The sequence below is a fragment of the Saccoglossus kowalevskii genome, chromosome 17 (assembly GCF_978046115.1).
Source record: "Saccoglossus kowalevskii chromosome 17, keSacKowa6.1, whole genome shotgun sequence".
In the NCBI taxonomy this organism is placed as follows: Eukaryota; Metazoa; Hemichordata; class Enteropneusta; family Harrimaniidae; genus Saccoglossus; species Saccoglossus kowalevskii.
In genome coordinates, this window is record NC_140657.1 from 9,996,545 (window position 1) to 10,024,054 (window position 27,510).

Below are 27,510 nucleotides of genomic sequence, written 5' to 3' on the forward strand. Positions count from 1 at the left end.
CAGAGATTGTGAACCACATACACTTGTATTCAAAATATGAAGAATGTAAACAAAACATGTGATTGTAGCAAGCAATCTTTCAATCTTTATTGCCTCCCCCCCAAACAATGAACAAAGTCTTCTAATCCTCCTGGGCTTGCTACCTTGTGAACAATACATCACAGGACATTTCAAGTACTAATAAAAACAAAGATAAAAGGCAGTTACTCATATAAAACCAATGACATGTTGTTGTGGTTGCAACATAGTTTGTTCTATGAAAATAATCAAAGATGTCTGGTATAATTAATTTTTGTTGTCACTAATTTGACAAAAATTTTATAGAGCTATTTCCCATTTTCCCAGTGAAAAATACTTTTAAAAGTTTGATGAAGTAAAATTACATTACTGAACAAAATTGATTATTCATGAATCAGTGTCTTGATTACTGATTCTTCTAATTTTGATATCATTCATTTCCTCCCCCATATTCACTACCTCCTGCTCCACCATACTCACTGTTACCTCCCACACCACCGTAATTGCTAGCACCTCCCCCATAATTACTGTTACCACCGCCTCCCCCATAATTACTGTTACCACCGGCTCCCCCATAATTACTGTTACCACCCTGTCCCCTGTATCCATTTCCGCCTCCTCTATATCCACCCCCTCTTCCACTTTGATATCCACCATAACCACCTCTATAGCCTCCCCCACCTCTGTAACCTCCTCTGTATCCTCCACCTTCTCTGTACCCTCCACCTCCTCTATATCCCCCACCACCTTGGTAACCACCTCCACCACTGCCAAATCTTGGTCTGTATCCGCTGCCGCCACCGCCGTCAGATGAGAATCTGGGCCTTTGTGATGGAGGACCATAACTGCAAATCAATATAACAGAATTTAACATAAACAACAGTATTCCCAGACTATACTAATATGCAGTGCTGCAGATGGATGCATTCATCTAACCAGAGTTAAAATGATATTTTGCTATACACACAGGAGTGTACATACATATCATCTGCCCATATTATCACTAATTGACCAATACAAATAAATCGTACATGGCTTGAAGTGCGGATCACAATCATACATCATTTAAAAATAATCCTCCACACAGCCAGTACAAACTTACTGTGACATTTTTGGGACTCTTTTATTTCATGGATGAGAATACATACTTTTGTGAAGATGTTATATGTCCCCTTGATCACCTGGGTGTATTGATACCGGTATGTAAGAAGTAGTGTCATTGGAGCAGATCAAAATGGCTAGAACACAGAATACAACACTTACCCTGATTGGCTGCTGTTACCACCAGATGTTTGGTTCTCAACACCAAATTTACCAGCATTAGGTTTTGATAGGGCACGGATCACTTTAAGTAACAAATCATCCTCCTCTGCAGGTTCACTAATAATCTGAGGATCACTGGCTATCTTGATAATTAATCTTTCCACTGGAGGACGCAGTGCCACTATCTTGGCTGCGGATTGGTGACTTAACCTTAAGTTAATCCTGAGAGAACAGATAAAGAGTTGTTATGTATTTATGGAATGAGTTGCCAGGCTGCAGAATTCAGATTTAAGATCAAATCATTTCTTTTTTGGTATTTTTCTTTTTTCTCACAGATGGGGATACAAGAAACTAGCAATAGCATAAATGCAATCAAAACCATAAACACATCCCAATGTAATGAAAGCATGCTACCCACAGTCAACATTAACCTTTTCACCACCAGAATTTCTCTTTTTTTTTTTTCTACAGACAAAATTTGAGTCATTTTTTGGTTTTTACTCAAAAACTATTTTTTTCCCAATCTTCAGAAGAATAGTGCAGACTATAAACATGCCCATTTTGTGAATTTGTGATGAAAAGAGCGAACTGGTGGTGAAAAGGTTATACACACATCTCATGGTTATTTAACTCTTCAAATACTTGCTATGCTATTCTAAGCCACATTTTCACCTATGTTCAAGGCCAAGATCAAATTGACATTATGAAACCAGTAATATTTGACAACAATGGTGACATAATTTGCTGCAATCATTTCCTCATGGGCAAAAACACAAACAGCGTATGTGAGGAATAATGGCTCTCAATGCTACACTAAGCAAATCAGGTTGGATACAACAACTAACTCACCAGTCATCCAGCTTGATAATCCCATTTAAAGATTCCACCGTTCTTGAACCAAATAGCAATAGCTGAAAAGGTGTAACCATCGTCATCTGTTTAGCAGATACAGCACGTGTCCGCAACTGAAAATAAAAAAATAAATAAAATGAAGTTATTTCATAGTTACAGTCAAATTATTTGTCACAGGGTGCTACTTGGGCTGAGCTAAGATATCAAGTTAGAACAAATAAACACCCATAATACCCACTACCCCTGGGTTATATCAAAGTCTGTTACTCCAGTACTGACTAGAAGAAACATCTTGCCACTCTATATTTAACACTTATCTATCGCCAAAAACAACATTGCCTATCTATCGCCAGTGGATAGCCGATATGAATAGTATATAACGACATCAGCAGCCGATGTGTTAATAGCGATTGTATTTATCACATACATGTACATACCATACTATGAGGTTATTACGAGGATATCGAAAGTATGCACGAAGACAGTACAGCGGAAGTATCAACAGATTTGCAGCAGAGGTCGATGCAAAGGCGTACTGTCTAAGTGCATACTTTACAGTATCCTCATAATAACCTCATTATTATACATCTCCCCCCCCCCCCCCAATGATACATCATCAATAAGTTTAGAACAGAATCAGCGAGCTTCTTTGTGTGGAGGTCGATCAAACCCTGATGGCAGCCATCTTTGTTTTTATTATTAGAGGACACTTATGTGTGCAACCATTCCATATTTGGAATTTGCATTTCCTTATACAGTAGAATGAAAATACCCCATAAAATACCGCAAAATTACGGCACGATGTAACGTATGGCGTTACGGTGACAGATGTATAATAATGTTTATTAACATTATACATGGCACTGCACATGTCGCTGTCTTCACATTATGCTACAATGTCAACAAGTGGCCAATAATATTGGCATCGCATATGCCTCTGTCTGTACTCTTCGCTACGACATATAAAAAATGTTCTAAAATCTGTTTTGCGGTAGCAAAAACAGATAGAGGCAGCTGGGGTACAATATTATGAGAAATAAGTTATGGATTGGCTTATCAATAATGTTTCCAGTTTCTAGAACCAATGAGTTAGCCAGGTTTCATTTACAGCAATTAAGCAATACATTATAGCAACTTATGATCCATAAATTGTAACATGTCTCATGTCAAGGGAAATGTTTGTTATTAGAGGTACAGAGGGGAATGGATAGTAAACTGGTGACAGTTAATCCACATATAACCCTTGTTATATTCACAAGAAGTGAATTTATTGGTGTTCAGCACTGATATGCATTATCCTAATGACTAAGGTAGACCTATGAACACAACAATTTATTTATGAATCATTTAATATTCATATTTTTTAGAACAATTTGAAATGTAAATTTATACACATCAGCAGAAGGACAGGTAGACTATGTCACAGCAAGACAATTATTTGGAGACAAATAGATTTTCTGATGCATAGAATATAAGTTATACAAAAGTTTTTCAAAAGTCCAGAGAGCAATAATAGAAAAAAACTTTAGCATTAATATTACAACAGTATCAGTTCCTTTATCTCTATTCTATCACCAACACATTGAGAACACTGTGCAACAGATATCTCATCGTTTCTATTCTATGTTCACCATGGATGAAATAAAATCTTACCTTTTCACCAAACACAAAGAATGGAGACGGAAAGTTCTGATCCCTATTACTGCAATTGACAGAGTGTTTATGGATGAGTGCAGCTTTGCCTTCCGTTGTCAGCACTTTACGTTTATCTTTGTGTATACACACATTAGGATAAAGTCCTAACACAAACAATGTGATGACAACATCCAAGTTGGAATCGGGACCAGTGAAGTTGAACACCTGGGGAGCCACACAATCTTAAAAAATAAATGATGTAAAATTATTGCTTGATTGACTTGAGATGGCATCAAGAAATGGGTACACAACTTTCGTAACAAAGTATGGTGATATACAATAAAGATCTTATTCTGTTCCAGTTTCATGTGAGCATCAATCGACCAATGGCATCACAGAATTCCATTGACGCTTGTCGGTAACCATGGAAAAATTTGATTGCAGAGATTGAAATAAGTGAGATTATTGACCTTATTCAAGGAAGCCAAATAACTATAACATCTATCCTCAGAATAAAATATTTACTGTATACACTATTTTGGAGTGCATATCTCCCAACCAAACAAAAACAAGTGTTGTACACAGAATAATTAAAATCTGACGTACTCTTACTAAAATGACAAACAGACATGTATTTTTTGTAAAAGGTTGTTTCTCTCGGTCCACAATCAATGCAAATATTCAACATATAATGAAAATTAGAACAAAAAAATATACACATGGCTCAATATTAATAACTTTGGCTTATCTCTTAAGTCAGTTAAAGAAACATGCATTTTCCTGAATTAATGTCAGGAATTAATGGTTATCCAAATAACTTTATTGCAACTAGAAATAATACCACCTCAACAGACAGTTACTAAAAATAATACTCTGATTGCAAGTACAATTTACAAAACTTATGAGTTGAAGCATGACATTTTGAAGTTTATTTTCAAAACGTAACTTGTTACTAAACCATTTAGGCGTCCTTGTTTTGAAATATTTTTGTCCCACACGTTCAGTTTCATTGTTCTCCTCATTTGCATGCAAACAAAGCTACCAAAGTTAATGAGCTAACATCCATTAACGTTATGTTGGCATGGTCATAACGCGATCTTAACGTAGTGTTAACGTGCGTTAACGTGTTGAGTAAGCAAGTTTTGAGCTGTACTGCAAGTCATATTTTAATGATTCAGTATACATCAAATGTAATTTTTGTTTATGTGCACATCTAATGGAGTAAATACTGTATCTTAAAGATATCTCACAGATAAGCAAACAAAAGTCAATGACACAATGGTGATAGTGTGTGGCGACAATTCCTTTGATTATATATTCTGGGGGTAATAAACTGAACATGTTTGTTCACTTTCCGTTTAATAGAAACAATATTGTTGACATACCTTCTGGGAAATCGCAACTGATTAGAATGTCACGTAACTGATTCTGAGAAAAGAAATAAAAAAACGATTAAAATCAATGATGTAATCATCAAAGGTAATCCCACGGTCCATTGATATCAACAAAACAATGATGCATTTTCAGAGACAGATTGGAGGGCTAATCAGTTGTCCTAGTTTTAATAGGCTGAAACAGACTAAAATATACTATAGGGAGGGGAGTCAGCCAGTGTTGATAAAAATAACACCCAAGTATTCAAGCAAAATGACAATACAGTGACAATACTGATATAGAAAACAATTGTATGTGAGAACAATTTTGAAAAAAAAATACTGTAAATCACTTTTATTTTGTGAAACAGTAGAAATCACACCATACAACAACCTCGCAAACACCAATAAATCATCAAATATCAATAATGTTTATGGGTTGCAGAGATGGGTACTGATTGGGTTAATTTGGTTTCTACAAACCTCAGAAAATATGAAGATTTGAATAATTTTGTTCATTTTTTTCTTGCTTCATAACTTATTGTTAACACATCCCTTACTGACACATTAATTTTGACTACATGGAAGCAAACATTTTTCCATCACAAAATTAAAGTGGTTTACAGTATATTGAAGAGATCTAGACAAACCTTAGCTTCAGCGGTCATTCTTAGGGTTGGCATGGACAGCGACTTAGAATCACAAAAACGTCTCTCACTGTCTTCACCATATGACCTATTAACAAGAATATTCCAAATTTTTAAGAGATATTTTATTTTATTGCTTTTCTAGGCCACCTGCCCATATACAAACAATTCAAAACAATGTTTAAAATGTAACAGGTACAAGTAAAATATGATACTATTCTTGGTTTTAAATCACACGTAATTAAATAATAATTAATTTGTTAATTGTTTCCTGGCTTCAAATGCTTTGAACACAAACATCTTAATCTTTAAGAGAGGCATTTATGAGAGTTTCCATGACGATACAAAGTGTGTTTCTTACCGAGCGTCCTCCCATGACTGGTAAGCATTCAGCATAGCAACATGGTCGCTATGACGAGTTCCAGCATACTGTCTGTGTGTCCAGTTTAACCGCCGTGCATCGGTGACAAATGGTTCAGGGAAGCATGTACTAGCAGCAATACTACACACTGCGTCACCAAGGCTGTGAAAAAAGTGAATTGGGAAATTTATTGAAGCTTTTTTTCATCAATTTTTAAGTGACTTGCTAGTGTGATAATTAGACATGGCGGTTCTTAACCCTTTGAGCACTGAAGTCAACTTTTGTCATTGTTTGGAATTTTAAAACCCGCATAATTTTTTCATAATTATTTCAAAATTTTGATCAAAACTCGTAGCCAATAAAAATATTATGTCTATACAAAATACTAAAAACTGACAAAAATGTTGCCGAAAAAAATTATCACGTTTGAAAAGTTTTATGCATTGGAGACAAAAATTGTTATATACCAAACAAAACATCAAGTTATTCGAGAAGATGATAAAAACATTTGGACAAAATGTATGTTTTCATAATTTATAAAACATATTGACTAATGTATACTTGTAACATATGCCAACATTTTACAAACAAAAATCTGAGTGCAAATCGGAAATGATTGCAGAATCTACGAGTGTAATATAGTTTGACACCACTGAGGTCCAATTATTAATGATGTTCAAAATACCCACGGCGGCAATCACACACTTGGACCAGTCATTTGTAGTGCATTTATATAATGGAAGTTTTTTGTTCTTTATAGATAAAAAAAATTGCAATGCAAAATGAAAGACACACATGATTGTATTTCACTCACTAGAAAGCACATGCCAGTACAATAGTTTTACCAAGTCTTGGTTCAATTGGTAGTTTAGCAAGAATTCTTCCAAGTGGTGTCAACTCATCATTGGCATCTAATGCATTCATATCTGTAACAAATCACACCATTAAATACTGCACACTCAAGTCACAGAGAATGATTTACAGAATATTTCTCATTTACTATAGCAATTATATTGGCTTAAATTTTTTTAAAATTTTCTGCATGCGTGATATGCATATTCAATTTCAAGCCTACTGTAAAATCTGTATTAGAATCCGCAGTTTTCATTAAAATGGTACAATGCAACAGAGAAGATATGGCTTCTTTTAGAGCATCTACATGTATGAGAAATGATGAATTATTGGGTCTCAATTATACAAAATAATGGGTGCGACTTCTATTAGGGATGCAGCTTCTAATGCAGATTTTACGGTACATGTCCATGTGATTCAAACCTAGTATACATGTGTATGATCCCCTCAAAAATTTCAGCGAAGCAAAAGGTATATCAATGTTCTTGTCACCTTTGAGCAGCACCTCAGCTTCAATGACAGCATCAATTGGTGGTGGTTCAATTGCCTTTGATAAGAATGGACCAATACCACCAAGTCTTAATAACTTGATCGCCAGTGATAACTCATGGAGGGGCGTACGTAGAATTTCTGGAGTAGAGTGAGTGTCCAGCCTGCAGCAAACAATGAATTATACGTGTTATTTAAACAATAGAGCACAGCTATCCAAACACTATTACAATCTTAGCTAGCTTAAGGTGCCGTACGCGAGCGCCGATTTGAGTCACGCACGCAGTACGTGTTTACTATAATTAGACGTAGTATTTACCTTGCCGTTTATTCGGTGTTATTTGCTTACAATCTTAGCTGAATTGTTAACATTAAAATCTTAAATAATTTTGGTCTGTTTTCTCATTCTCACTTGTTATAAGAATACATCAATCAATCAGAGATATTAAAATTATACAATGGATGTATCTCATGGAGCAGGCGTCATACATGGGATAAATTTCAATAACAGGTCGAACTGGCGAATAGAAATATCAAAAACGCAGGTATCATATGAAGTAGGTACCGGGTAGGTAACAAATTTTGAAGGTAATCAGAAATCCGGGATAGTTGAAAGTGCTATTGATAGAAGAAGGAAAGAAACATTATCATAGATACGCAAGGATTTGACACGCATTTTCAACTGAAACATATTAGGCATTTTCAGTGAAGGAAATTGACATAAGTAACGGAATGAAAAAATTACTAACTTTTCAAATCTTAGTCGACTGCAAAGATGGAAAGCAAATCCTGGACGGACGCGGCCAGCTCTGCCTCTTCTTTGCTCTAGGTTTGTTTTTGAAGCCCACACTGTAGCGTAATTGGTCATGTTATTATGCGATGTAAACAACTTCATCTTAGCTCTGAAATCAAACAGAACGACAGATTTATAACTTTGAGACATGTGAGAAATTGGAAATTTGAATCTTAATGATGAGACTCATAAATTACATTGGCAAGAGATTACTACTAAACTTTGAGCTTTTGTTATCCTCCAAAACTATTTTGGTAGATGTGACGTGGTTTTATTTTCCTATAAAATGTGTGTGATACAACACATATGACATCTGCCTTAGTCGTTACAGAATGCTTATGGAATTGGCTAAAGAATATAAAGGGAATGAAATTATGATAACAGAGTGACACTCTTATTATTGGCATCAGAGGTCAGTATATAAAGTACACTCACTCACTTGCATGAATCAATGACAAAGACCACATCATTGATGGTGATACTTGTCTCTGCAATGTTTGTTGACAGAATAATCTGCAGAAATAAACAACAATACTCTACATATCAGATGTTTTCAATTCCAGTAGTCAGAATAGTCAATCTTAAAAGTAAATCATGACGACGATGGAAAGGAAATGGTGACTCATCTCAGTTATGCATAAAGCCTGAATCTACTAAGGTTGGAAAATAAACAGAGATGATGTAAACTGTTACCTTGGTAACTCCTTCTGGTACAGGTTCAAAGACTCTATGCTGGTCTTCCCTCGGTATTTGTGAATGTAAAGGCAGTATACAATAATTCCTGCTACCTGTTCGTAAATAAAACAATTAGTCCACAGGCATGCGATAATTATCTAAGAGAGTTTTGTTTTTTGCATTAAAAAATACATATCAACTATTCAATTTTTTACATTAAAGCCAATAGCTGCCTGGTTGTAACAGTAACAGTTAGAATTTCCCTGGCGCTGAAATGAAATGAAGTGTCAGCAACTTTTGCAAATGAATTGTCATCGCATCATAAAACTTTCTAGGAGCAAGAATTAAACCGTTTCACAGTATTTTTTCCATTTTCGCTTTACATGAAACAGAATATTAACTGAAATGACATTGAAAGGGGTTGGGAATGGCAGACAGGTTTATCTAATGCAGATAAAATACACAACTTTAACGTACATGTACTTCTATTATTGGAGTATTTTAAACTGAAAGAACGCAGACTACTTACCAAACTCAGGATGGTCCTGTAGATGTCTCATCAATGCAAAAATTAGATTCCATCCTGGTAAGAAAACTAATATAGCACCAGGAACACCAAGACCCTTGATATACCGCAACAATGACTGTAGAATAAATCAAAACAGTCTTAGTTTTGTAAATCTGATTTTAATAAACGCTACCAAGAATATTGTTTAATAAGAAAATACCGCAAAGTACAGTATGCACAAGGCAGTACAGTGATCATACTGGTGTGTAGTAGAGGTTGCTGCGTCACCATACTGCCTGAGTGCATACTTTGCGGTATTCTTAAAAAGAAACTTTTTATCTTTCCCTGTATATATATCTAAGATAACAGCCAGTAACATAGAACGTTTCACGCTACGCAAATGTTTGCATTCAGTAACAGGATTCTATTGCCATCATTGGTACATGTAATATAGTCTCACTACTAACAGTCATCAACACTGAATTCAGAATGTTAGTGTCGTAATTAATAGGAAACAATCCCCCAATATTTTCTGGTGGTTTCCCACAAAATAAAACATTTTCGAGGGAATTTACACACAAATTCACTGCACATATTCAGTATTTACTCAATTCATGATCAAAAATATCATGTGTGTATAAGCTAAAAAAGTTCAGTTTCAAAGGATCCTTACCTCAATTAGTTCAAATGACATTTCTTTCTCACTGAGTTGAGACATGGCAGCCTTGGTTGCTGGATTGTATTCATTACTGATCATTTTATTGCAATTCTCCTGAAAAACAGATAATCAGTGTTACAAAAATCTTTACCTTGGATCTCCTACACAGTTACAAACAAACACTATGCATTTTCAGCTTATTAGCCAATCTATCACTCCAAGGTGATATCAACTTTTGAAGCACCAGCATAGTGTCTGTTGTTATGCATTTTTCTATATATATTTTTTTGACAATTTTGGACTAAATGGACATAATTTTCAATAGGCTACAAATATTGATCAAAATTATGAAAAAATTACGAAAAAATTATGTGGGACTAAAATTGTGAATGTTGAGAAAAGTTAACCTTGGCGCTCAAAGAGTTAATAGACATACTGTATAGGCATATTCAGTGGGTTTTAAATTCACGGTTTTATCATTTAGATAATGTGTTCTATGCTCAATTTTACATATTCACTGGGTTTTAATTTAGTGCATTTTCCAGTCAGCAAAATTAAAACCCAATGAATAATTAACCCCTTTACAGTATTTAACATGATGATTAGACAACAATCCATTTATTTTGAGTATTATTTGATATCAAACTGCCATTCTCTAGAATTATAATGTATGGCTGTTTACACTATTGACCTGCTTTTATTTGCAATTGCGTTTATCTACCAAATCCTTTCATGTTGTCAAAGCATTAATTCTCAAAACTTGTCTGTAAGAATTACTTTTCATGAGTAGTTAATTTCACTATTTGAGCACATTCACTTGGTTTTAACCACTACTTTTCTTTTCACCACCGATTACCTCTTTTCATCACAAATTCACAAAATAGTCTTCTTTATAGTCTGCACTTTTCTTCAGAAGACTGGGACAAAAATGGCAATTTTTGTTGAGTAAAAACTGAAAATTTACTAAAATTTTGTCTCTTGGCTCCAAAATTAGGGTTCATTTCCAGAAATATTGAATACTATGAGAAAAAAAGTGCAGAAACATTTGGGCGAGAAAGTTTGGTGTCCAAAAGATTAAACTCATGTAAAAAAATGTGATTAATTAATTGTACTTTTTTATATTCAACATGGATTCAAAAAAGCGAAATTCAAACCTCGTGAATAATTAATACATCTACAGTAGTCTCTTCCAGAAAAAGATCTAATTTTTATCAGAAAATCAATATCATATCTGTGATCAGACCATAAACAGTTTGTTTTATGAAAGTAACTGATCATAATTTCCGATTTGACAAAATCATATTTTTTGGAATACTATTCTATATTAGAGTTATAAGTATTTTGATAGTAAATACAAGATTCTTACATCATCCCCATCGTCACCATCCGGAAGATCATCTACATCACGTTTTCTTTTCCTACTATCCGATGGCGGTACAAATCCCAACATTTGCACACAATCTTCCAAGTAATACTCTGAAAAACAAATCCAAATTGAGTCCCAAACGACGATAACAACACACGCTAACAACGCAAAGACTCATGGGTAGACGTGTGTTTGTAAACAATGACATGCTATGACCACCTGACGCATGCACAGATGACGACTCCCCCGCTTTAAGGTATCAACAGGAGTAAAACGTGTTCGAAATTAATTAGTGATTCGGATATTCCTTAAAGGAGAGCAGAGGTCTGGCTTTTGCCACTCCGTACATGAAATTTGAGATCTATGAATGTATTCTGGCGATAAAAACAACTTGTATGTGCTGCGAAATGCTCTCAATATCGAGTATAAAACAGGCTGTGAAGTAGACGACAAACGTCCACTTTGTATGGCATTATTTCACCTCTAGAGGGCCACTCAATGACGCCATCAGTGAACACTGATAATTGAACCCATTCAATTCTAGTGCCTGAATCCCACAGAAGTGCTACTTCATCATACATTGTTTACTGACAATTTAAAAGTTGAAACATGATAAGGTGTTGTCGGAGTTACCTCACCTTGCACAGGATGTGTTCTTCCATGCACTTCTACTACTGGACAATCACCAAAGTATTGTGAAAACATTGTAGTGTCGATGGTTGCTGACATCAACACTACTCTCATGTCAGGGTAAGCACGTACCATATCACGAATCACAACCAGTAAGAAATCAGTCTGAATATTGAAAATAAACACAGCTGTCATTGTAACATGGAGGGAATTAACAACGTTCGGTTTCATTTGTTTCATTATTAACTAATTGACTTAGATTATATTACAAAATCAACAACAACAAACCAAAACCAACTCAAAATTCAGGGTAAGGCCATCAATGAAGTTGATGACTTCACTTACCTGGGCAGTAATGTAAGCAAAGAGGACAGCACAAGTAAAGACATCAAATCAAGAATAGCCAAAGCCAGGAATGCCTTCATAAAACTAAATCCAATTTGGAAATCCAACCAATACAGTCAGAAGCTTAAATTCAAGCTATACAATAGCAATGTAAAATCTGTCATACCTTATACATGCAAATGCTAGCGTGTAACACAATCCGACATGACCAAGTTAACATTTTTCCACAATGCTTGCCTTAAGAGAATTTGCAGAATAATCTGGCCATTGATCATCTTCAATGATGACCTTTAACACATTCTCAGGACATTATTATTGAAATTAAGAGCTGAAGACTAGGATGGTTGGGTCATGTTCTTAGAATGCACTTCGCTGGACGCCACAGGGTAAACGAAACAGAGGGAGGCCAAAAACCACATAGAGAAGAACCATTATCACAGAGCTTGCTCAAGCAAACCTGACCTGGAGTGGAGCAGAGATTGTGGCCAAGGATAGACAGAAATGGAGGGACCTGATTGCAGCTTTACGTCTCGGTGTGGGATGAATAGGACCACACACACTTTACAAAATTGATAACTTACATTGATATCTCTTTCATGGATTTCATCAATAATTACATGTGATATACCTCTCAAACCAGCCTCTAATTTCCTCAGTAGAGTACCTAGTGAAGAACAGAAATCTGGGCTGTGATATAATATTTGACCACCAGACAGACAAACAGACCTATCAAAAAACATGGGTGCTTGGATGCACAATTTCTGTTAATAGGCAATATATTCAATAACAAATACAAATATAGCTGCAACGGCTTTTAAGTAAAGGGACAGATTACATTTTTCACACATATACTTTCAGGTTTCAGATTGAATGAATACACATGGTAGTGACTTACATGCATGTATATGTATATTATCTAGAACACAGTTTTGTAGTAATGAGAATTTTTCATCATTTCTTGTGATGCTTGCGATTTGTCTCATACATGACACTGACTTATTGTTATCACAAGCGGATTACCATGAATCATACCACAAGTAGAATAAAAAATGAACCCTGGGTTGATGTAATATGGGAAATACACCTCTAATTGTCCCTTTTTTCAGAAATCCTACAGCAAGCACCCCTGATTACAATAATCCACACTCCAGGTATGGGACTTACCAACAGTGCAGAACAGCATAGCACCCAATGCTCTCGGCAACACAGATTCAAATCTCACAGAGTAGCCAACACTCATACCCAGGTGTTCACCACGTTCGTTAGCCACTCTCTCCGCTACAGATATAGCACTGATTCTTCTAGGCTGAAAGTCAAACACATAGTAACACTTTCAGTATTAACCTGATCCAGTCCCACCTCTATAGACAGCCAACACAAACTGCATACCTTTGTAAAGTGAGAAGTTTCCTCTGTCCATTCAGTGTACAATTCAGACAGGTTGCACTATATCTAAGTTAGCTATGCTTAGCAGAATTGAACAGCCATTGAGAAGCGAAGAATTATGTTTAAACATTTTTTTCAAAGCTATCAATAAAGAGCCATTGCTCAAAACTTCTAGCTAGTTTGAATAGTTACTTAGAACAACAATTACCAAATATTATCTACTATATACACTGTATCAAGAGTCTTGTTGCTTTAGGCATTATTTTTTGATAATTTCAGAATATTCAACTAAATCCGTTTTGTCACAGGATTTTCTCAATGCCTCTCAATGTTAATATCAAAGTAAATACAAGTGAATGGCATTACAGTAACTCTCCTTCATATATGACCTTAAAGTTTAGGATCACAGTTATCAGCAGTTAAAATAAACAAACCAGGCCCTGAAAGCTTAGTAAGAAATCATATATTTTGTATAATGTAAACTCACCTGTGTTACAATAATATTGCAATATGCACCTAGTCCCATTTTTATCATTTCGTCTAACAGAAACTGTGGTACCTGAAATTCAACAACATTACACATTTTTAAATTTAACTCATTCTGGAAAAAGTTTTTTACAGTAGATTACATGTGTTCATATATCCACTCCTATGAAGAGCAGATGATATTTCTGTTATCTCAATAATTTATTTCAACTAGTTATGCTAGCTACCTCAACTAGTTATGTTAATTATTTCAACTAGTTATTTCAAAAAGTTGTTCTAGCTAGTTGATTAGTTATGCTAGTCATCTTAACTGTTTATGTTAGTTACATGTACCCGGTATATCAAAAATTATCTCAAAAGGTTATGTTAGCTATCTTTACAAGTTAAGCCAGTTTCCTAAATAGTTATTCTAGTATAAGTTATCTAAACTAGCTATGCAAGTAATTTCAACTAGTTATAACATCTAGTTATGCCAGTAATATTAATTGTTATCTTAGTAATTAGTTATCTCAAATAGTCATGTCAGTAATCTCAACCATTGATGCTAGTTAAATCAACCACTTATCTCAACCAGTTATATTAGTTGTCCTGAGTAGTGTTGCTATTTATTTCAAGTAGTTGTTTGCCAGTTGTGTCAGGTCAACCCCTGAGACTATAACTTACCTGTGTAGTCTTACCACACCCTGTAGCTCCTCTGATAATTACAACTGGATTTCTGTTTATTGTCTCTAAAATATTTTGCAGTGAATCATGTACTGGTAATTCGGCACGTTCAGCTAACATCTGAAATTAACAAAAATAATAAGTGATAAAAATACTGTATTTTGTCGAATGGAAAAAAGTGAATCTTAAAAAAATCTGATTACCCTTGTTTGATTTTTAACTAAGATGTTTTGAGAAATAAATTTCAGCATCATTGTCTCCATAGAAAACAACTTTCATACTTTTCTTCTATGCAGTACGTACTACTGTTATTAAAGACAATGCACATATTACGCCGATGTATTTGTATTTTTGAATTGTAGTAGCTAACCCATCAAAGTATCTCTGAACACTATTACACAGTTTGTAAAAAAAAAACACATGTAATTATTAGGTAACTTGACAAGTTTCATAACAAGTAATGACTTTAGGGTCACAAAATTTGCAGAAATGTCTAAACTATTCATTGATACATACCTTCTGCAAGTCCTTGTCAGTAGCCATCTGATGTTGTTGAGATTTCTGCAAATCTTGACTCACTTGTTCCAATGGAGCCTGAAATTGTAAAAATATCAACCATTTTATAAGTGATCCTGAGTGTGACATGTGAGTTTTGAGTTTTTTTTACTGTGACGATAATTTACTCACTTTCTGTTTACACAAGTAAACCAATGGTAGTTTTTAAAGCATGAGTTTGCTCCTCGTGAGATTGTTATTGCATACTGTAAAATACTTTATTTTTGCTTGGAATTAATAAGGAATTAATAAGGAGTGATTCAGTGAAAATAAAATCCAGCGAATATACATTTTTTCCTATATTTCACATTCAACTTGTCAAAAATCAGTGAAAATAAATTCCATACAAAACACCCAAAAAGTCTTTTAAGTGAAAATTAATTCCAGCTAAAATAAAGTATTCTACAGTATTACCTTATATCATTATGAAAGTTGTATACCCTGATATTATAAATCAGTTACTGTTTAAATTGCAGCCATCTCACTGATGCATATATGTAATTGCATGTGTAAAGTTCATGTGTTTATGATTTGTAAACGCTACAACTGTATGGTGTATACAATCGCAATTACATGATAACGAGTTATTGAAAGCTTTAGCAAGCAGATGTTTTGCATAATTAACAAAAATGCAAAAAATCTATTGTATGCCTGTATTTGCTAATAGATGATTCAAGGCTATTGAATGGAATAAAATCAGCAAAGTGGATAAAAAATACTCTAGAGAGCAAGAAGTAAATCCCTTAATTCCTATCTTCTTGTCAACGCTAGAATTTACACTTTAACACTTTGATGCAGATAACATATGTAAGCTGTTGCAATGCTTGTTTACAAGTAATGTACAGTTAAATACAACCATAGAAATTTACAATATGCATAAAGACATATTGCATAATGTATGGCATTACGAAATAGACATACTGCCAGAAATGTGTGTCACATGACCAAGTGGTTTAAAATTCATTATTGCCATAATGCCTATGACACCATAGTATAACTTACAAAGGCTAGAGGTCCTTCATCAATGTTGCAGCTTATCCAGGGATTCCAGTTTTGTTGCGGTGGTGACCACGGTACAACTCCTCCTCTAGATGGCTGTGAATTCTGAAATCTTTCTTGTTTTGCAATTACCAACGAAGTCCCAGATTCATTTCCCTGTCACGACAACACAATGTGTTAATTAGTAATGTATTCAATTGTGTGACAATTTCTCAGTAAAGTAGAATGATATCATAAAATGTGTACCAATCAAATGCACTGTACTATAATGAATTTCTCTTATACGATGTAACACACTATTATATTGGTGGAAAACTCATGTACAAAAACTTTGAAGTAACAAATTAATATATATAGTACCTCTTCTGGTTTCACTTCTGGCACTGGCCGCACGTCAAAAGCCTGTAGTGTGTTAGACAACTGAGTCTCCAATTCTGGACTCATCCCAACATTATAAGGTGGCATCTGAAATGGAATAAAATAAAACCAACTATTATTCAAACAAACAAACACAAACTTGCTAAAGAAAACGTTAAAATTACCCTTAAATTCAAGTCAGAAATGAAGATGTCAGTTTTCTTTTATGATCACCCAAGCTACACACAGATCTCTACTTCAGTAAATAAATCACTTGATCATTGGTATTTTGAGAATAATTTCAAAATGAAATTTATTCAAAATTACTTTGATTGAATATTTTGCTATTTTGGAGGGCATCAATATATACATGTAAGGCATCAGGGTAAACTGCTCACTAGTATGTGTGAATTTTGAGTCTAGTTTAGTATCTGCTTTTCATTGATGCTTAAAGAAGAATCGCTGTTTCTATGATTAAACCCCTACAACAGATTCAACAACACTCATTTTTACTTCTCAATGACTGGATATCCTGGGATCTGTGGGGGAATGCAGTTAAAAACCGGACTCCTTGAGCGGGGGTATACAAATGTCAGACACGGAGACAGCAATTCGTCTAAGAAACTAATAAACTAATGGTTTATTCAACAGCGAATGCTGGAACATAGTAACGAGTTACAAACTGAAGAAATACATATCGAGAAGCGTGTGTTTCATTCTTATATACCCTTAAATCGAACGTCATAGGAAACATAGCCCACAAAAAAAGAGTGAAAAAAGGCGGGAAAGCTTGAAGGACAAACTTACGATCAGTGATTGGCCATGTCTATGAAAATACTATGTCGTGATTGGCTCTATAAATACCATGGTAACAAGACTAATTAAACACACGTAATTAACAAGAGGATTTACTTTTAGAATCCGGCTGGCTAATATAAAAGGCTGATATATAAACTATTAGTATCACAGCTGGTACTACATGAAACGGGTGTGGAGTCGCTTGTCCTTGAATTTCATATAACTCGGAGTAACTTTCTCCGACAGGATCATACAACTAACAACTACCGGTAGAAAGCTTGTGATGATATATCTCGCCCAATTCATGTTTTTTTTTAAGACCACAACAATGTTGGTGATGACATACTTTTAAATGATGACCGTTCATTGTATGCAATTCCATCACATAATTCACCTTGTGTGACTGGTGAGAGTAAGGACAGCACACATAACCAGGTTTAAAATTACTGTAGTGAAAAATAATAGGATTTTATTACTGAGATTGCTCTGAATTTTCACCACCAGTTCCAAAATAGTCCTGTCTATAGTCTGCACTTTCCTTCACAAGATTGGGAAAAAAATAGTTAATTTTTTTTTAGTAAAAACTGACAATTGATTCAAATTTTGTTTGTTGGCTCCAAATTTAGGATTAATTTCCTGAAATATTGAAGAATATAAGAAAAAAGTGTCGAAACATTTTGGCAAGAAAATCTAGTGTTGAAAAAGTTAAGATTAGAACAATTGGAATATGTCTGCGTGACATATAGTGTGACAAAAGTCCACGGGTACTCAATAATATTTTGAAACAAAGTAGGTAATTAGTTGTTCTGATCTTACAACATTCAGAGCAATCTCAATGTTTAAAATCTTGGTTTTTACAGTAATTTGCATGCTAGGTTTGGTATTTATTTTTTAGCACACAATACTGTATCATCAGCATAAGACACTAACAATTGTAATGGTACACGTAGCCACACAGTGAATATCTGTCATAATAAAATACATACTTCTTCAGAGTCTTTCTTCTTTTTCGGACCACCATACGGCTCTATAACCCCGAGATGAAATAGCTGTCTGACTAGCGATAACGCACATGCCTGCGATCCGAGCTTCTTATTAGAACCATGTTCACGGGCATATACATCTACAAAATAAAAGTGAGAAAGATGTGAAAATGAATACAGTGGTCCCTCACTAACTTGCACCTCAATATCTTGTGGTCCGGGCTACGTCGCAGGTATCACCATGGCTTCCCAAAATCATAGTACACATGCACACACCGTATCTAGATATAGTCACTATTAGAACACCAATGCCAAGTGACAAAGCATTCAGAATGGGACAGAGACGCTTCATATTACTTCTAGTCTACTTTCATAATTATTCACAAGTCATCAGCTGATGGTATACAATAACAATTTCAAAATTGCATCATCTCTCAAAATTCCCCAGATTTCATTTTTTTTTCACCTCCCTTAAAATTTTTTTCTTGCAACAAATTAAGAACAGATATTTGGTAAAGGACAGTGTTAGTGATGATGAAAGTAACAAATCATCACTTGAAAACGACCACCTAGACACAAAAAATACCTCACTTTTCAAGGTTTTACCTTTTGAATTTGGCCAACATTTCAGAAATCACTGATTTTTATACATTTTACTATAACTATAACAAATATTAGTCATGTGAAAACCAAATTATCTATGATTATTTTGCATCCAAATTCTACTGATAAGTTATGCAACCAAATACCAATATCAGTAATTTATTTGATCTGGTAAATACTGCCCTCACAGTTCAGATATTTGCATAAATTAGCATAAACATGTTGGACAGCATCATGATAATGAACTTACTTCGCTTCAGCTGCTTCACAAAGATAGTTAATTCAGTAACAAAACTCCTGAAAAATAGAAAGCAAAAATGACATAAAAATAAATCAGTAAAACAAGTTTACAAATCCCGCATTTCTGGTAGCATTTGGCGATTGATGATAATGTAGTGGTTATGTTGGTTAACCAAACATGTCAAAAACAACCTAAAAGCAATTTTATTTTAAGCATCATCAACAAATAAATTTATAGTAGGATAAATCATGACATAGTCCTTGTACGTTTTCCTTGTAAAATTACAGTGTATATGGTAAATATATGTATGCACACATGTCTAATAGGTTCATAGGTTAACCTTTTCACCACCAGTTTCCTCTTTTCATCACAAATTCACAAAATAGTCCCGTTTATTAGTTGTAGCATTTGTTCCTTCAGAAGATTGGGACAAAAATAGTCAAATTTTTTGAATAAAATCTGAAAATTTACAAAAATTTTGTCTGTTGGCTCCAAAATTAGTGTTCATTTCCAGAAATATTGAAGAATATAGGAAATAAACAATTTGACCTGCAACAACGTTCTTTCACATGCTAGGTGAAATCTGTTATTAACCAATCAGAATGCTGCATAGTACTTAATTTGCCTAGGATTCCCGAAATGCAGAAGTGAAATATTGATTCAAAGTATGATTTTTGGAATTGATTTTGGCGAAAACATGGTATGAATTATTTATAAACTGGTAATTAGCAATTTTTGAATGGTGAATATGGAATGAGTATTTACTAACTATCACGGCTGTTAACAGGTCATTGTTTATGCATGGTTACCACTGTGTTATTTAAATTCAATTACACTATTCGTAAAAGGCAAACAATAATCAAAGACAAGATTTTATGATTAGACAGCCAAATTTAGGGCATTTTAGAGGGATGCTTAGCCGAGCATGGGCGGTAAAGTCTGACCAGTACGGTATGTTCCATGAAAACATAAATAAAATAATATAAATATGATATACAAACCTGATACTGTTGAAATCCAGTCATTTCTGGACACTTGATATATCACCTTTTATGGAGAAACCACATCAAAAATCACTAAATATTCACTTTATATGTTGCTAATGGTAGTGGAGAAAATCACTTTCACTAACAACATCAACTTAATGCAAACAGACAATGGTGAGTCTCTCTACAAAACAACATGGGGGCAAGAATCAAAATATGGCTGCCATGATTTAATTACCAAGCCATTGAACCACCAAGTAAGTTAAAAACCGATGACGTATTCATAGGCAACTGTGATTTTTGATGTGGTGTCTTGATCAATTCTGCAAATGGTGATATATCAGGTGGCATTTCAATGCTCTATCGGTGTTGACAAACGAAACACAGAGTGAGCATTTATTAGTAACACCTCACAAAGTCTACACATGTCTCACAGCCACAGAGTCTCTTTCATAACATATACATAGTATGCAAATGAACTCTGTAATAACCCAGTGACTTTATGAGGTGAAACTTTACAACATGTAGTACTACTAATCTCAAGATATACACAACAATAACAGCTAAACACCAAAGGGACTGAGAAATGAGTTCAGTTCACATAGGTGTTTACATACAACTGTATTACCAATATTTCTCTAATTACTGTTAAATCTGATTAAAAGTGATTTCAGCACATATAAGACGATGACATTTTATAGAAGTTAACACTACTGTTCACTGATTTTTTTAGCAAAATTCCAGACAATTAGTCTTACAAAGTACCTGACCAGTCAATTAATTTATTGAAAAAAAAAAAAACATAATAAAAGTTAAACCTACAGACAAATTGTAATTTTGAATTGTGTGCATCTCATTTTATCTAAACATAATAGTTTATGATACAATTTATTTGTTTAACATTATTTCTTTTCAAAGTGTTGATGTTCTAAATGAAGTGCTCTGGGTTTATGACTTTATCAGAGAGTTTTTTTAAACATTTGGTGATTGGCTGCCCACTCAAACTAAGCCATGGATTTGGCACAATGGGGAGTGGCGAGACATAATGCATGCAATACGCATGCATACAACAGTGATTACGGTCCCTAACTTTTGATTCTGTATTCAGGAAAATTTAACCAAATTGTGCCAAATTAGCGGTTATTTGAGATTTTTATAGATAAAATTATTACCAACGTTACCTATTGTGATCCGGACCAACCGTGGTGTATTTATACTCCGCATTGATGCGATTTGTCTGCATAAACTGATGTAAACGAGATTTGGCATTGTCAAAAGTCCAGTTGCCATGGAGACCAGCATTCAAATCAACACTTTCACTCTGTTAAAAATATTTAGCAGTTATTGAGAATTGTGTATTGTCATTACAGTGTGATAGTTATTATAAGATACCAGGAAAATTTTTAAAACTATGTGCCATTTAATGTCTCAGCTTTATCCTGATACTTTTACTAATTTAAGTGCTAATGGTGCACCATAGTGTTTTTTGCCAGAAATCACATTCAAAGTAACAGGCTGTGTGAAATAACTTTCTATCATTATGGCATCATGATTTGTCATAATATTTTTGCACTAACCAGGGCCAAAAATCTGATCAAGATTTTCCAATTGATTCTATGACACACTCACCCAGTGTATAATGGCTTTGGTGTCCCAAAATATAGATTCGTCTTACCTCCTCAAACTTTTTACGATCTCCAGCTGCATCAAAATACTTCTGTCTGAATCCCTCCTCTCCTCCACCAGGTTGACTAGCATCAAATAAAGATGGCAACATTCTAGCTGTACCTTCTCCAGGTCCTATGAAACAATTGCATCATACTGAGACAACAATATTGTTACACATCAGTGGTCGTAGTTCTGACATAGTCACATGTATACACTGTACATCTCAGATTAAAATTGTAACAAGCCAAACATAATATACACTTTATCAACAAGATTACTGTATTTGGTCTATTAGAAGCACATCTCTAATTGAAATGCACTTAGCAAAAAATTGCAATCAACCTATGCCAGATAAATACAATATGACTTTGTTCAACAATAGACACACATTTCGCTCATTCATGTTAGTGCACGTGCTACTTACCAGGTAATACAGGATTAATGACATATTCTGCTTGTGCTACAAAAGTATAATTCATCAAATCAAATCAAATCAAATCAAATCTTTCATAATACACTTTTCATGATGTTTGCAAGACAGCAGCGTTACAGTATGTGGAATGTGTTGCATTACTCACCGATACTAATACTTGCGCTTTGATGTGGAGGGGGTGCCACACCAGACGGCAGAACACCAGCTCCATCAGGCAATGCAGCACCACCAGCAGTCTCTAATACACTTGGTAATGGATTAGCCTGTCATAGAAACAGACATGAGCAACTACACGTAGTAAATAAAAGAAAACTATATTTGATCTATTAGAAGCACATCTCCAGCAGAGGCACATGTCAGCCAAAATTGTAAATCCACGAACCTCACACTGATATTAACAAGACATGTAGGTAATTGCATGCACTTCTAATAGAGCAAATACAGTATCAGTATTTGAATTGAAGTCATAACATGTCTCGCTGAATAATCATACATCTGTCACTGTAACACCGTAAGTTACAGAGCGTCGTATTTTGCGGTATTGCACTGGGTATTTTCATTCTACCATATTAGGAAATGCGAATTCCAAATACGGGATAATTACGCGCATAAGCATCCTCTAATAATAAAAACAAACATGGCAGCTCCCAGTGCAAAGTTTGATTGGACCCCACACAAAGAAGTTTGCTAAATCTGTTTTAAACTTTATGGATTTTGGTATTCTCAAAATGTATGATGTATCCTTGAGAGAAAAAGATACTCCCATTGCACAGTCTTTGTGAAACATAGTGTAAGGGCAGTTCACATTCTATCAATTAAAGTACAAATTTCAGCGATCTCTATCACCATAATTTAAAACAAATATCACTTTGTAAAATACATACCCCAGTTTGTGGGACCTCACTCGCCAAGCAATTACCAGTTCTGACGAGGTAGTTTACAAAATCCCTTGCACAGTTTGCTTGGGCATCTTTCTTGCTCGTAGAATTACCAACACCGATGTAATCGTAATCTTGTACACGTACCTAAACACACAATTTAATGATTTACAACATTTCTTTCATTTTATGACACAAGTAACCATTACAGAATTAATGGAAATACAGTACAGTACAGTGGGGTACTATCAGTAATTGTCGAAATAATAGCCTTGGTATCAGAAATTTCTTGCCCTGTTTGGTGTACATACATGTAAATTAAACTATTTGTATACTCACTTCACACATGAATCTCTGTCGATGTTTGGATCCAGCACTTCGGAATTCATATTGTGGTACAACTTTTTTCTTCCCACACCATGAATAGAGAAAGTTTTTAATATCTGCCATTGTCTTGCTGAAAAAATTATAAATGGTAAATTGACACTTTATGAATGGATGATTTTTTTAAATATTGCAATGACAAATAGGGGATGGGGAAAAGGATGACTTGCATTACTGACAAGTATAGTAGAATTAGAGAGGTAGCCCGGGGTCTGGGTGGGTGATTATAGTTGTGTTCACGTTACACGAAGTACGGGCTAAGATTTAAGCTGATTTAGGTTTATCTAACATTTTTGCATTTCGGCTAGACCCAATTGCATCCACGCACATAGAGGGCTAAGGGGCGCTATCAGTCGATGACCTTTGGTAAGCCGATATTTACGAACGAAAAATGGATAACACGAGGTTCTATTTCTGCTGCTGGCATGTTTCGTTCTAATTTTGAAGCTACGTGCACAGGAACGCGGGAGAAGACGGACTCAATTTATTTGGATGCACGGAAACAGTATACAACGGCGCAACAGAATACAGAGTTTTATTAATGCATGTTGTAGACAGCGAACCAAATTTATTTTGTCTACAATTGGAGCTGCTGTACGCTCTACTACAGCGAGCCGATCAGTGTGGAAGCAAGCGCGGAGTAATGACTGGTGGAATAGAGTCGTTATACGAACATGGGAATGAGAAAGTTGGATGTATTTGATCACATGCATAATTTTCACACCCAAAGGTCGCCGCAGAAGGCGCTCAGCCCTGGGCTAAGCATTCGCGCATACTTCGTTAGCCTGTGCTAAGGGTCTAGAGCATGTCTTAAATTCGGATCAGATTTAACCCGTACTCAGCATTCCTTAGCCCGTGCTAAGCGTTCACGCACGTTTTCTTAGCACGGGCTAAGGAATTTGACCTCTTAGCCCGTGCTAAGAAGCTGTGCGTGAACGCAACTATTCACTCCTAGTTGGCTGACCACTCAAACACTGCCATTAATCCTGCTTAAGTGCAGCAAATTAGTGCACACTGTTTTCGACAAAACAGATGAAGCAAACACAAACAAATGATGGCCAGAAACAGCACTGAATGCATTCAGTCTTGCACATCCACCACATTTATTTTATAGCAGGATCCAGGGCACCCGACAAGGGAATGTAAATTTCGTCTACTCTCACAGGACTGTACTCAGGGCTAATGGCCTAGAGAACTTCTGGCCCTGCAGATTTGTCAAGGGATTTTAGCAATGGTGCTATACAGTATTTAACTCGCTATTATCGGGCAAAATGGACAATCTTTCTTTTAAATTTATTTATTGGCGCAACAATGACTTTTGGGAAAGTAAAAATATTACTAGTAAAATCAACAAAACAATGTGTACAGTCGTAGATCTGTAATAGACTGTATTACACATAGTCGCGACACTACATGATTTGTAATTCCATGACATGGCGTTGATTTTAGACGGGTGTAGAAGCTATTTTTAAAATTAAATGCAAACTAAACACACAGAATGTACAGTCTGGGGTACAGTGTGCAGTGCCAAAAACAGAGGCAGAGCACAGTCCCTCTATAGAGGGACTGTTGGCAGAGCAATCATAAAGACAGAAATCGACAATCGGAGTCATTCTGGTCAAAGAGTCTTGCCGATTCATTATAAAATCACGCTATGTATACATCTTAACATTGGTTTGTGTTCTCGTAAAGAATACTTCACCTGTTTCACACCAGTGTTTGTGGAAGACAACAACACAACATCAGAAAGCCGGCATCGGCGTGTGATTTTTTTTTAACCGAGTTCAAACTCTCGCGTTGCTTGAAGGTACGGGACTAACTACTGTTGGCGCTATAAATGACCCGAGTACTGCAAGAAATGCGACCCCTCCCACCACGGGTTTTGGAGAGAAAGTATGGGGCAAATCCTGGAACATTGATACCCACATCAACCCCAGACTCGGTATAATCTGGGTTAAAAATACTATCGAAAATAACATCGAGATCACATATGGGGCAAGGTCGAGTGCCGCGATCCGAGGAACAAGAAGGAAGATGAGGAAGAAATTAAGACAGAGGGTGGGGGGTGGGGTAGGGGATGAACATGGTAGTAAGTCACTACACACAGAAAGTCATACATGTACAATATATCGAGTGTTTTACTGAGCTGAGTGTGCGAAATAGCCTCAAAACAAAAACGAAAGAACATTGCAGAAAAGAATATAAAAGACCCGATACTAGTAATATAATTACAAAGTTATATCATGGTGAAATACAAATAAGCTAAATACAATCAGGAATGAATTTCTCAATCTCCACGTGACATACGAAATTAAATTTATAGGTAACTATAAAAAAATTGTTTTAAGTTATAAACAAAAAGATTAGTCCTTCTTGACAATAGAGGGCGCAATCAAGAATAAATGTTTCTTGTCATGCATTCAAGTAGAAATCACTTGATATTCACGGAAACCCGAGTCTAAATCGCATGAATAATTGGCGGAGAGGCATTGCGAGGAGACCCAAGTAGCGTTTCTTCTATGGTATATATATATATATATCCGTTATTAATATACATATGTCATCGTATCGCCATAAGTTACATCATTGCATAATTTTGTGATAATGCGCAGAGTATCTGCATCCTAACATATACATGTATAAGAAATGTAAATTCCAAATATGGAACGATTACGCTGTATTTTCAAGATAGCGGACGCTCTCCCACTACGTGCATACTCTGGGACATTCTCGCAATAAACTTTTATTCTTTTCTTGGAACATGATGTTGTTATTTAAAAAAAATACTTAAATATATTAACTATGACATAACTATTTATGCCGAGCTTGTGATAAAAAAGAACGAAAGAAAGCTAAAAATGCTTGTGCGCATGTGAAGTTCTTTCAAGAACGATTCAGTGGGAAGTTGTTTGGAAGGTCATAAAAGTTGCTTTGAAAAGCGGAAAAGTTGTTTGAAAAGTTCGCAAAGTGGTTTCAAACGACAAAATAGTCGTTTGCAAAAGTGGCTTTGAGAGGCGAGAAATTTGTTTGAGATGTAAAAAAAAATGTCCTCTGAAAAGTCATAAAAATTGTATAGCAAGGCGGAAAAGTTGTATGAAAAATTCACAAAGTGGTTTTAAAAGATAAAAGAAAATCGTCTGCAAAGGTAGAAAATTAGTATTGGGAGGCGGGAAATTATTTTATTATTAGATGAGGAAAGAAGCCAATAAAGTCGTGAAAGTTGCATTGGAATACGGAAAACTTCTATGAAAAGTTCGCAAAGCGGTTTGAGAAGACAGGAAAGTTGTCTACAAAGTACAAAAAGTTGCTTTGGAGGGCAGTAAAGCTCACAATGCTGTTTGATAATACAGGAAATACTAGTACTTCCTGTCAAAAGTCGCAAGTCACAAAAGGTGTTTCGAAAAACGGGAAAGGTTCGACAATTAGCGAATGCAGGACTTTATGAAAGGTTCACAAGTATTTTGGAACGTCTGAAAAGTTGCTTGCGTAGTCTTAAATGTTGCATTGGAGACCGAGATAGTTGCAAGGAAAGTTCGTAGAGTCGTTTAAGAAGGCAAGAAAGACTCCTGCAAAGTTGGAAAGGTTATTTTAGAAAGCTGAAAAGTAGTACGAGAGGCCGGAAATG

The 27,510-nt window shown here is 35.2% G+C and overlaps 1 protein-coding gene across 1 annotated transcript; it reads right to left on the reverse strand.

The window, feature by feature from the left end:
- Positions 1 to 6: 6 nt before the first annotated feature.
- On the reverse strand, positions 7 to 25,684 carry LOC100371550 (ATP-dependent RNA helicase A protein-like). Its single transcript, XM_078010494.2, has 31 exons — positions 25,588 to 25,684; positions 23,841 to 23,958; positions 23,508 to 23,648; positions 22,769 to 22,886; positions 22,198 to 22,322; positions 21,704 to 21,843; positions 19,546 to 19,592; positions 18,696 to 18,832; positions 16,915 to 17,019; positions 16,558 to 16,710; positions 15,517 to 15,594; positions 15,001 to 15,120; positions 14,339 to 14,410; positions 13,630 to 13,771; positions 13,047 to 13,129; positions 12,129 to 12,285; positions 11,491 to 11,600; positions 10,140 to 10,238; positions 9,488 to 9,602; positions 8,977 to 9,071; positions 8,723 to 8,796; positions 8,240 to 8,392; positions 7,494 to 7,654; positions 6,964 to 7,075; positions 6,150 to 6,311; positions 5,792 to 5,876; positions 5,154 to 5,196; positions 3,787 to 4,010; positions 2,131 to 2,246; positions 1,282 to 1,503; positions 7 to 863 (listed from the first exon to the last, which is right to left on the reverse strand). Exons 2-31 carry the CDS (start codon positions 23,949 to 23,951, stop codon positions 449 to 451), a joined length of 3,915 nt encoding a protein of 1,304 aa, XP_077866620.2. The 5' UTR covers positions 23,952 to 23,958; positions 25,588 to 25,684; the 3' UTR covers positions 7 to 448.
- Between the last annotated feature and the right edge of the window lie 1,826 nt (positions 25,685 to 27,510).